This window comes from Staurois parvus, unplaced genomic scaffold (genome assembly GCF_062004578.1).
Source record: "Staurois parvus isolate SC_StPar_1 unplaced genomic scaffold, SC_StPar_1.0 ptg000068l, whole genome shotgun sequence".
Classification (NCBI taxonomy): domain Eukaryota; kingdom Metazoa; phylum Chordata; class Amphibia; order Anura; family Ranidae; genus Staurois; species Staurois parvus.
The window spans coordinates 3,898,944-3,911,770 of record NW_028317864.1 but is presented as its reverse complement, the minus strand read 5'-3'; the positions used below and the strand labels follow the sequence as shown (position 1 = coordinate 3,911,770).

Here is a 12,827-nt window from a genome sequence, read left to right as displayed (position 1 = left end):
GAGGAACAAGCAGGAACACCCCTTAGTGTCATTCCGCTCTGGGCTTGCTTGCTACGTACTTCTGGTGAGTGCATTATGGTGGATGTGCAGTGCGGAAGTCACTACATTTGTTGATTTTATCACATCACTATTTTTGGGACTATTATGATATGTAGAGGACTTATATATTTTCATTTGTTATACTGTCCATTTTGTTTCTTCATTGAAGTATTCACCAATCTCTGTTTCTTTGTTATGATGTTTCCTTTCTCTTACTATCACACTGGTCATCATTGATTATAACACACGTTTATTAGTGCTGCACATTCATATTATAGTGTTTTGGTGGAGACAGAGGATTTGCCTTGTTGTGCAAGCTGCTTTACGTTTTCCTTTTTTGTCTTCCGCTCACCATTTATTCTTTGATTGGAAATAATTGAGGCTTATTCACTTTTGGATATTTTTCTGTCAGTGGATTTACTGCCTTGTTGTACCTCTTTTTGTATTGTACACTGCTTTCTTATGTCTAAACGGAAGTTTAACAGACGTTTTACTTTCTGATTTGAAAAAAACAAAAAGTGTGCACTCTCACCCAAAAGCACCTAACCTTAGGGCAAGTACACCAGGTATGAAACATCGTTCCCTCTCAGCCACAACCTCCAAGCCAGTCTATACAAGAGCACTGATGAGAATTTCCATGCTAACGTATTTTCGAAAACTTGTTAGTGTATGGCCAGCTTTAAGAGTACAGACAATTCATACATATAAAATTCCTTTGTGATAATTGAACCTGTGGAGGTAACCAGGGTGGCTGCAGTGTTTATACTACAACCCTGAGATGGATCGATTAAAGACAGACCCTCCCACTTAGCATTCACTTTTAGGGTGTACCCTAAATTTATCTTAGTAACCACAAAGCAGAATCAGCAAAAGCGTACAAGGAAGTTTTTGCTAAAATCTTGGCTATACTTGTATATTACCTGAAAAGGATATTTTCCCTCAATACGGAAGGAAAAAGAAAGTAAAACTGAAGTTTTACTTTAAAGCCTATTATTATTAATCCATTTGTTCTAGCATACAGGGCGAAAATAATGTTGGTACTAGTGGCTTTTTAACCATGCCCATAGTCCATTAGTATATTTTTTTTTCCTCAGAAAAAAAGGCAAAATAATGTTTGCTTACCAAGAGGTGTAATTACAACATCATAACTCACTTTTCCCAAAACTCCTCGTATTAACTCGACCATTCATACACTTAAGTGCTGAATCAATTTTCCTTGTTGATTTGTGCGGAACAATAGAAAGACCTGGCATAGCTAAGAGCTGACACACAGCAGGCCGGCTCTCACCGAGAGGCCTTTCATTGGAAGTAAAGAGAAGCGTCTTCTTAGATGAGCAGGCAAGAGGTACAGCCATGTGACGTCCTAGCATTTTATGTGTCTTCTCACTGAAATTGGAGTTTATTAAATGTCAGCGCTGCAGGGAGAGATCCACATTGTGCTTTCTCTTTCTGCGATGCTTGTTGCTCGTCAGGTGAATAACAGAGCAGCAGTTTGTTATTGCAGTCAGGCTTTCAAGTGGTGCTTGCTTAATGGGACTCGTGTCACGAGGTACAACACCTGTGCTATTAGCTTCTGAAGGAAGCAGCAATTCTTGACTCAGCTGCCATTTGTTATTTCTTGTGAGTCTGAATAGGATTAGCTTTGCTACCCAAGAGCTAACATGCAGCACGTACATTGGGAAATGATGACATCTTTCAGTGCCCAATCATGCAAATATTTTGCTTTGAGCCATATTAGCATCAATCAAAATGTTTTCTGAGCTCATAGAATGATGTTGACAAAGATATGATATAATTATAAGGGGCACTCACGTCAGACTGGGACTTTTAATTTGACAGGTATTAAAAGGGATGCTAGCATGACAGTACTACATGCAGTAGTAAGCGGCAAGTGTGTCCTATTATAGGTGGCGCACATGTCGCAGACAAGTCCAGAGACTGTTATTCAAGATGGCAGACAACAGTGTTAGTGCGTGCATGGAACAACGTGTGGTGATGAGTTTTCTTGTGAACGAAGGCGTAAAACCCACGGATATCTACAGAACAGTGAAGAGACGCTCAGCCGCAATAAAACATTTGATTGGTGTAAAGATGGCCATATGTCTGTTAGTGGTGATCCCGGCCGTGGTGGTCCCCAGCCTACAGCAGTCATTCCTGTGAACATTCAGCACGTGGAACGTCTGATCCTGAATAATCGACGCATAAATTATCAAGAAATTACACAAGAGAAAAATCTTTCTGTGGGAATGGTGAACCCAGTCATTCATGAATGTTCTAGGATGGTTCAGGCATACTAAGAAATCTTTCTATGCCAAAGCTTTCCAGGCATCAATTAACGCTAGGATAAGTGTATAAATGTAGCAGGGGAGTATGTTGAAAAATAAATGCTTTTTTCCACTCCTTGAAATTTGTTTTTATTATATAAACTCAAATGTCCCAGTTTGACTTGAACACCCCTCGTGTAACATTTTTCCTCCTATATGGGTTGGATTTACAATGTTCAATGTGCATTGCACTGCTGTTAAATATCTAAGAGTTTTCACTTAAGGGCTTACATTTCGTGGTGGAATGCTCTTCAAAGGGCCTCCTCACTGCCTGCTTTAACCCCTAAAAATCAGCACCCCGCAGCAGCAGCAATGCATACGGCTGTGGCACAACCCCATTCAGGTGAATTTGTAGGCGTCGCAGCATATGTACACCCCTATTCCACTGCTTTTGTAGCTTGAGGGGGAGCAGTATAAGCAGGTATGCTTTGATGGGCTTTTGTTTGCTTAATGCTGATTAATAGATTCATAAGCTAATCTATAGGGATGCAAAACCTGCCTAGATCAGGTTAAATGCAGGTCCAGAGAGGGACAATTGCACGTCAGAGGTACCTGTCAGTGAGTTTTGAATGATATAAGATTTATCTGAGGAAGATGCCAGCAATACTGGAGTCCAGAGCCCCTTGACATAGCCTATGTCTTAATATTTATTTAAAAGCTGTTGAAATTTACAATGGGAATTCCCATTCCCAGTCTCATTGGTAAAGTTTCTATTACAGACAACAGTTCCAGTGTTGTGCCTCCACCCCCTCCCTCTGCTTAGCCATTCAGAAAGCACAGCCTGTAATGATACTGTGGCTGTTCTTTGTGAAGGGGTTCACAACGGAACTGCATTCAGTTCAATATTATATTATTTTTCTAAAGGTCTATACTAGGGTTTTCAACCAGGGTTCCTCCAGAGGTTGCTAAGGGTTCACTGAGCAATGAGCAATTTCTCCCTTTCAGATAAGTTCCAACTGACACCATTGATCTTTTTAGCTATCTGTAAGGGGTAATTCCACCCAATGACCACAAGTCACCATCACGCTAGTCATTAGTTGTAGATATAGTAATTTTCTAACAGGGGTTTCCTGACACACAACTGAGGTGAAGAAAAGGGACAGCAGGATTTGGTTCCAAAAGAGGGAGCTATGCAAAGTCAGAAACATGCTGAATCTGGCTACAACAAATTACAAAAACTCAGCTTGAGGTTGAGTGGATATGTCTGGAAAGGGTTACCATGTTCTACGCTCACTTTATTCATTCCTATGGCTAGGTCCATGGATGACTGGGGCAGCCATGCATACAGACTAGCCATGGCAATGAGTGGTGTGCATGCATGGAGCTGGAAACAGCTCGGGGCGTCTCTCAGCAAAGAAAGTGTGGCATTGGGTAGAGCTGCACATAATGATATTAATCTTGAGCAAGGCTGAAGGTTTTACCGTAGGTGAGCTAAACTGAGGAGGTGGGGATAGATTTAAGGCTCCATTCACACTTGAGCGTTTTGTAGCTTGAAGTTCGAAGCTCCACAAAAGCTCAAACTTAAAAAGTCAATTGTTCTCTATGGTGCTTGTTCCCACCTGATCGCGCAAACAGGCACCATCGTGAACAGTTGATTTTTTAAGTTTGAGCTTTTTGAGTTTCAAGCTACAAAATGCTCAAGTGATAATGTCTCTAAAAACGTAAGTTGTCTTCTAAGACAGACACACCTACCCAACATGTAAGGAAATCTATGAAATCTGTAGTGTAGTGGATCTACGTTAATTGGATTTTGTTTATTTATTATTTATTTCAGGTACTTATATAGCACCATCAATTTACGCAGTGCTTTACATATATATTGTACATTCACATCAGTCCCTAACCCTCAAGGGGTGTACAATCTAAGGTCCTTAACGCACATTCATACATACACATACTAGGGCCAATTTAGACAGGAGCAAATTAAGCTACCAGCATGTCTTTGGAGTGTGGGAGGAAACCGGAGTACCCGGAGGAAACCCACGCACGCACGGGGAGAACATACAAACTCCAGGCAGGAGGTGCCGTGGCTGGGATTTGAACCACCGACCCTAGTACTGCCAGGCAGAAATGCTAACCATTTATTATACAGATATAAGCAGAGCACGTTTGCTGATCTTTTTGCACTGTGTATATGGGCCCATAGAAAATATTTGAACCGCGTTCAGCTCTGTTAAAAAAAAAAGCACAGTACTGATACAATTTCTGATTTTTTTGTGGCCATGGCTCTTTAATGTTTCTGAAGATGTCTTCCTTATTTTTTTTTTTCTTTCATTTCATTGTTGTTCTGAAGAAGTGTAAGGCAAAGTAAGTGTTTCCTGAGCGTCCAGTTGATTTTCGCTATAAAATCAGTATATTCAGGTGCCCCTGTTGCTTTTATTCAACATCTTTTTCCTCGTTAACGGGTGCTTGGTTGCAGGTTTTAATTCTCCATTGCTGGCGGTGATTGTATCTTCCCCTTAAACATGTGTATCATGAAACTCTCCAGATAGCGACCTTTAACTGGCCGGCAATTAGCTTGCTCCCTTGCACATTCCTTGCATTCGGATTACAGCTCCTAGCAATGTAATGAGGGACCCCGGCCCCAGTAAGACCATGCTAATTCAGACAGGAGCCCCAAAAGGCCACCTTTTTTTCTAGCATCTGTGTATGTGCGCAGTGTTAATAACTGCAACCTTACTATGCTGCTTGTGCTTCCAATGCCATAGAAACACATATTTACTAATGGGTATTTAACATTTGCCACTATTATACAGAACCACTTTGCTGGAACAGTATCACTTACCCAGTATCACTTATGACAGTTTTCTTTGGTGTTTATTGGATATTACAATGGGAAACCAGCTGTTTTTTGGAAGTCTTAATTGTGACCTCCGCTTCAGGGCCTCATGCTCATTGGCATTATCTTTGAAGTAAAATATACTGTATGTAAACACAATCACTAAATTATTTTATTGCCTTTAACATTTGAAAATGGCTTTTGAAAGTATATTAAATCTTCAGTTTAATTAAATTAAAACAATAACACAGCAATCTTCCATGACAGTCCTTGTTCAGGCGTCTCCTGTTATATGCTGACAACACTCTTATCATTTTCTCCCAAATGTGTTCCTGCAAAGTCACCCTGTTACACTAGCATGGTCCACGGTTTTCACCATCATAAAACCTACCCTGAGAAATGCTATGCAGTCTCACTGAAATAAATGTACAAGGACGGCTGTAGCAGAGCTTTTCAAAAGGTGAAAACAAATATATTATTAAAAAAAAAATTGCAGTTGATTACAATATTTAATGATTTAGCAAACTATATTCCTTTCAGTACAGAGATGGAGAATTCTGTTGTTTCATTAGTTACTGATTAACTGCCCAGCATGATGAAGTCTCCCCCCCCCCCCCCCCCACTGACTTTTCCATCACGTCCAACCATGCCACCATCAAGCCAACCCTGCATGCCAGAGTACTTGGTGTCATACTAGACTCCAATCTATCCTTCCGGCCCCAAGTCCAATCGCTAACAAACTCATGCAGACTCCACCTCCGCAACATCACCAAAATATGCCCATTCCTAACCCCAGAAACTACTAAGCAGCTCATCCACTCCCTCATCATATCACGACTCAATTACTGCAACTCCCTCCTCACTGGCCTGCCTCACCACAGACTGTCCCCACTTCAGTCTATCCTGAATACGGCAACCAGACTCATCCACCTTACCAACCGCTCCGTTTTCGCCACCTCCCTCTGCCAATCCCTCCACTGGCTTCCGATTGCCCAACAGATCAAATTCAAAATCCTAACACTGACGTACAAAGCTGTCCATCATACTGCCCCAAACTACATCACCGACCTAATATCCAAATACCACCCAAAACGCACTCTCCGTTCTTCACAAGACCTCCTTCTCTCTAGTTCCCTGGTCTCCTCCTCCCATGCCCTTCTCCAGGGCATCACCCATCCTCTGGAACTCCCTACCCCAATCCATCAGACTATCACCCACTCTCCTCTCCTTTAGGCGCACCCTAAAAACCCACCTCTTCAGGGAAGCCTACCTCACCCTCTGCTAATTGCCGATCTCCTCCACTCTTCCTACCACTCCATCCCCCACAGCTTTTCCTCCCGTACCACTCCCTCCCTCCTAGATTGTAAGCTCCAAGGAGCAGGGCCCTCGAACCCCTCGTGTATCGCACTGTATTGTTATTGTACTGTCTCGTGTATTGTCTCCTAATGTAATGTACAGCGCTGAGCGAACTGTAGGCGCTATATAAATACTGTATAATAATAATAGTAATGACATCAATAGCCACTCCCCATTAGATGCGTTGCATCCCGATTGGACCTCCTTAGATGTAGGATCTGACACTTATCACTTGCTTCAACTTTAACACACATTAAAGCGCCTACCACTTTAACATGCTTTTTTTATGTTTTTAAAGCTTCTGTGATACTTTGATAATGCTTTTTTGAAGTTTAAATGAACTTTGGCAAATGCCCTGTGTGTTTGTTGATTTTCTATTTGTTCAGCAGATCCCCTGCTCAGTAGTACCCCCAGCTCTGCTGATCCTCTGGTTTGCTAACAAAATAATCTTGAATGGCGCAGGAAAGACCAATATGCTCTAATGCACAAATTGCAAGCCTATAGGTAAAGGTCCAAATGACAGTTTATCAAAGTCCATAAATGTATATGTGTAGCTGTGCAACCTCAGTGAGAGCTCCCCATAGAGCAAAGCAAGCTCTGTGGGAAACAAGCCTGGTGCACTGATGTGTTCACTCTGATTTGCTAATCCTCCTCTCTCTCTTTGGCCCGCTCACCACCCACTATATTGCTGCCACGCTGATCACCACGTGTGACATCTGTTAGTTTCTCTTGCTCTGGTCCACCAGCTATGCGGATCCTCTGCCGTTACGTTTTCTCTCTCCGGTTGCCACTCACCTTCCCCTGTAGTGTTCCAATGTTGCACAGCACGCTCCAGTCTGAACCCCGCTCACCTTCCTGCTGCACATCAAATGTGACATCTGCACCTGACACCATCAGAATATTTACACATGAACCGGAAGCGACTGCTGATGACCTCTTTACAAGTCGTGTGTTGGTTTTCCAGTGCATCCTGGGATATCTCATACCTGCAATACCTCCAAAACAAAGTGAAGCTAATGCTGAATAAAAGCCCCTCAAAAGCGGCAGGTGCTTTAAGCGAGTGTTATCATAGATGTCTATGGAGGCTTTGGAGATGCTTTGAAGCACCAAGAAAGCGACATGGGGTATAATTTTTGAAGCAAAGTAAGCACAACGTGTGAATAGGACTGTAAGGTAACCATTTTATTCAGTGACCGGTGCTTTGATTGCCATTCAGAGTGATTTAGAAAAAGCGTGTCCGATGCCACATTTTAAAGCAAGTGTAAACAAGCCTTTATAGAAATATGAAGGCTTTTCTCACACACAGTGATTTTTGTTTCTAAAGATTGATGCTTTGAAGCCTGGGTATTGTGGTTTATAGCAATATAAACCATAGTTTTTCTTGTGAAGATTGTTGTATTTCTGTACACCTTTGTATATATCTACATTATTTGGTACACAGTTAGGCATCGGACGAATGATTGTCCATTTTTTTTTTTGCGTGCTAGTCTCATATCAAAAATTATTAGGTTACTAAAGTTACAAATATTTTCATAAGACAGAATACAACTTGGGTTGTAATTAATTATTTTGTTTCTGAGCATGTGTGGCCCTTTTTTACAGACGAATATTGCGCTGATTAAAAATAATTGTTCTGTTATCAAGTGAGCAAAATTCTTGTGCTTGTCCCTTCGTATGCTTTCACATGAACTGTCATAATCGGCTCTTGAAAGCTGTGTACTAACACTCAGATTTTGGGACGATTGTTCTGAAAGCAGTATTTTTCATCTGATTTTCTCAACTCAACTTTTGATGCATTCATGTATATGTGACTTTATACACTGATTTGTTCATAATCGGAAGAAGTGGGGGGCACGATGCATTTTTTTACGTAATTAAAATTGTCAAACATCATTTCTGAAGAATACAGTTTTCTGGGGGCCAGTCATGCGTAACTAATGCCAAGATGGTAGTGGGATGGAGAGGAATGAGACAAGAGTTTTCCAACCTGTCTTTATTGTTTTACCCTGTGGGAATGGCTGGCTATTGAGTGTCTTCTGATGCCGTAGACCAGTGGAGTTTAACTGTCTTGAGTAGCGGAGAACTCAGCCTTAATTTAAGCCGTGTATGGCTAGCATGCGTCTCATCTCTTCCCATCTGCAAGTCAGGAGAGTAGAAACGTTTCTGCTCTGTGGTTTAGAGGACAGAGATAATTGGTTAATTGTCACTTAATTAAAGATATCTCCAGACTACGACCTGGCAATGTCAAATGCTAAGCTGTTTTGTATAGTGTACATGCAATTTAATTAAAGCAATGAACTTAACCAAGGCAAAAAAAATATTTTGACAGGTTGTAAAATAGGAAACACAAAAAATATTTTGACAGGTTGTAAAATAGGAAACACAAAAAATATTTTGACAAGTTGTAAAATAAGAAACAATGACCATTCATAAAATTGGAAACAAAATATTGCTGTTTACTAAAGCCGGAGGCCATAGATGGTTCGAATCTCGTCCAAATTGTCGATCCATTTATGGGTAAGCTGATTGTACCCAAGTCAATCCATTAATTGACTTGGGTACAACCAGTATGTTGGATTTTTACATGCACTTTTTTTGCCAGCGGCTATAGCCACTAGCAATAAACACTACAGGGCAGGGACAGCTCCCCCCACCTCCACCTGGAGAACCCAATAGCTACATTAGAGGGATTCACATCAACACCGACTGTGTTGATGGGGAAATTGAGCGATTTTCTTTCATAAAATCGCATCATCTATGGCCTGCTTAAGTCATGCTATAGATACTGTGTAAAAGTCTGAAAGAACTTATGCGACGTTCTGTAGTCTAGTGATGGTTTTGAGGCACCTGGATCTGATCAACAAACACAAGTTCATTTTTTAGCTGTAGTGTGTGCTAAAGCACATATGGGGTTATGTCTTTTGAGGATAACCTGTGTGAATCATTCCATTCATGTTTGGCCCTAAAGGTTCTATTCACACTTAAACATGCATTCATGTGCATTTTTGGAACCCCAATTGTCTTGAGCAGACCAATTAATTTTTTATCGACACTCAATACACATTCACAGAACCAAAAAAAAACAGCTTGTTGTTTTCCAGTGCATTGCAGTGTGCTGAAAGCCAGGTATGTTTGTTTTGACCATGTATTTGCGCTGCCAATAAAAGTGAATAGGCATGTACCCTGTGCTGCATACACCCCTACCAGCATGAATTCAAGTGTGAAAGCAGCCTTAGGTCACATTTGCTGTAAAGTAGGAGGATCTGCAACAAAATGTAATGTATTTAGCTTTTCTTGTTATTTGTGTGTGTATGGTTCCTCACAATGTCTACTATTACCAATAAAGCTTCTTTCCATTAACCACTTGCCCTCCAGAGGATTTACCCCCCTTCCTGACCAGGCCATTTTTTGTGATACGGCACTGCGTTACTTTAACTGACAGTTGTGCAGTTGTGCAGTCATGCAACGTTGCACCCTAATGAAGTTTATATCCTTTTTCCCCCACAATGGAGCTTTATTTCCTTGGTATTTGATCACCTGTACATTTTTAATTTTTTTGTGCTATAAACAAAAAAAGACCGACAATTTTGAGAAAAAAACAACATTTTTTACTTTTTGCTATCAAACATGTCTAGCAAAAAAAATTAAAAAAATCTAATTTTGTCATAAATTTAGGCCAAAATATATTCTGCTACAAGTCTTTGCTAAGAAAAACCCCAATATGTGTAAATTAATTGGTTTACGTGAAAGTTATAACATATACAAATGGCTGTATATATACTGGAATTTTTTTTTTTTTTTTATAATGGTGGCGATCAGCGACTTATAGTGGGACTATGGGGGGAACTGACTGTCACTGACATCCCCAGTGATACCAATACAGTGATCAATGGTAATAAAAAGCACCAACACTGTACTAATGACACTGGGCAGGAAGGGGTTAACATCTGGGGCAATCAAAGGGTTAACTGTGAGCTGTGCTTTACTATGTAAGCACACTGCATACAAAGCAGCATGCTGGAGCTGACAGGGGAGAGATCTGTATTGTTTTATATACAGACCTCTCCCCCCGTCGTTAATGCTCAGCGATTGTCAGATGCTGGCGGGGAATCACCGGCCGGGACCCGGTGATCGACAGCTGCAGCCACCAATGGCGGGGCAGGTAGGGCGCACGTGCGCACCCCTATCTGTGAATACAAAATCATGTGTATATGTACGTGTTTTTGTGCAGCCCTGCCGCCTTGTAGCAGTAGTTCTGCTATAGGGCGGTTGGGAAGCGGTTAAAGTAGTTTACTGAAAATATTTTGTGGGAAGGGCTTATAGTACAACTCCAATTTTGTTTTAGTTTTTGGTGAAGGGTTAAGACCCCTGTTAGGTTTTTATTGCTCACGGTGTCCTTGTTGGGCAGATTCAGCCTCTGTGTTTGTCATGGTGAATGTTTTTAAGGATAGAAAGTTAAGAGGGAATTCAAAATTGCAAACAGGACAAGAAAAGAGGGGAAATTATCAAGTGAGGATCCATGTTCCAGTAGCAGCTGTCAAAGGTGGAACTTCCGCTTATGTTTCATTTTCCCTCTACTCACTGCTTGCTGTATCTCTGCAACAGGAAGGGTGGAGAAATTTCTTCAATAGGGGCACCAAAATAAAAGACCGACAGAGATTCCCCTAATTAGTCAGAAGTTACATTACTCCCCCCCCATGATTTAGCAGGTACATTGCTTCCTGAATAAGTCAGTCGTTATATTGCACCAAACTAACAGGTATTTAGGAAGGTTGTGTTCCAGCCTTAAAAGAAAAATATCACACAAAAAAAAAACAGGATTTTTTTTTTTTTTACAAAAGTATGCAAAAATCTTTCAGGTTTTACAGAATTATCAACATGTAAAGGTCATAGGTGCTTCTAATCCACTTGAAGTTGGGTTCACTATGGACGAATGCTTGAATTACCCCATGTCACATGTCAGTCTTTTTAAATGCCCCCCTTTATTCAAAGAGTGAATTTTGCATGTGGTGATTTTATTTGTTTCTCTCTTCGTTTTCCTCTTGTAGGGATCTTGCAGCCAGGAACTGCCTCGTTGGGGAAAACCACTTAGTGAAAGTAGCTGATTTTGGTCTTAGCCGCCTGATGACAGGTGACACATATACTGCCCATGCAGGAGCTAAATTCCCTATTAAATGGACTGCCCCTGAAAGCCTAGCTTATAACAAGTTCTCCATCAAGTCGGATGTGTGGGGTAAGTAAAGGTGCTGAATTTATGTATTTGTATAGATTTTATTTTATAAACAAGGGCAAGTCAAGGTTTAGATTTGTGGTGCCCTGTCATGCATTGTTCATGCATTGACAGTAGAAAACGTTTTTTTTTTTCTTTTTAATGTAGAGCCCATTCACACCAGATCATCAGATTGAAGCACAAAGGGGTATAATTCCACACATGCTACATTTTTGCCATTTTTTTGTTTTTGTTCAGGTTGTTTATATGGGGTCCTTTAAGAATGCGCACAAGTGAGAAAATTTTTACAAGGTTCTAAATTCAATGAACCCCAAAGCTTAAAGTGGTTTTACAAGCTGATGGTTTTTTACCTTAATGCATTCTCTCTGCATTAAGGTAAAAAAAATGCTCAGCTTCTCCCCTATCTGTCTTAGGAACACACATAGCCGGCTCGGGAGTGCCCCCATAGCAAGCCACTTTTACAAGGCGGGGGGAGGGGGGTCGAGCCATGAGCGCCGGTTGAGGACCTGAGAAGAGGAGGATCAAGGCTGCTCTGTGCAAAACCATTGCGAAGAGCAGGTAAGTATACCATACTTATTATTTTTAAAAAATAAACATTGTTTACATAAACGTATACCTAAAGCCAACACCTTTATTTTTTGGTTTGGAAAGAGTAGAAAATCGTTAAAACTCCTGGCAGTTTTTTAGCTGTCTGTGTCCCATTGGGGACATATTTATTTTTTTCCTATCCAGGAAACGCAACAAGAACTTAAAGGAAATCTCTTCAAAGCACATGGAATCCCCCCCCAACCCCCTACCATCTAAAATTCTGGCTTTCACATCACTTTTTCTCCCAGTAATAATGGTCACCAGGACAAATACAGATAGTGAATCTGTCCATCAGAGACACAAACAGCAAAAATACCTGCCAGGCTTTAATTCTTCCCTACTATTCACAATTTAGAGATAGTTTTGGCTTTAGATATAATTTATTTCCAGCCACAGGTAATCACAAACATCGCCAAATTATGGCTGTGTAATTTTTGATCTGCCTGTATTCCCATTAGAGCCCTGGGGCAGTGGAACAGCGCCAGAGCCCATCACTGTCCAGTTGTGAAGT

At 40.9% G+C, this 12,827-nt stretch overlaps 1 protein-coding gene across 2 annotated transcripts in view; it reads left to right on the top strand.

The window, feature by feature from the left end:
• Positions 1-12,827, top strand: part of ABL1 (ABL proto-oncogene 1, non-receptor tyrosine kinase) — a 375,160-nt gene that overhangs the window by 338,877 nt on the left and 23,456 nt on the right. For both annotated transcript variants that reach the window (XM_089669033.1, XM_089669032.1), the window contains one exon: positions 11,547-11,731. In XM_089669033.1, the coding sequence (XP_089525159.1) occupies positions 11,547-11,731 (185 nt within the window). The remainder of the gene's footprint in view (positions 1-11,546; positions 11,732-12,827) is intronic.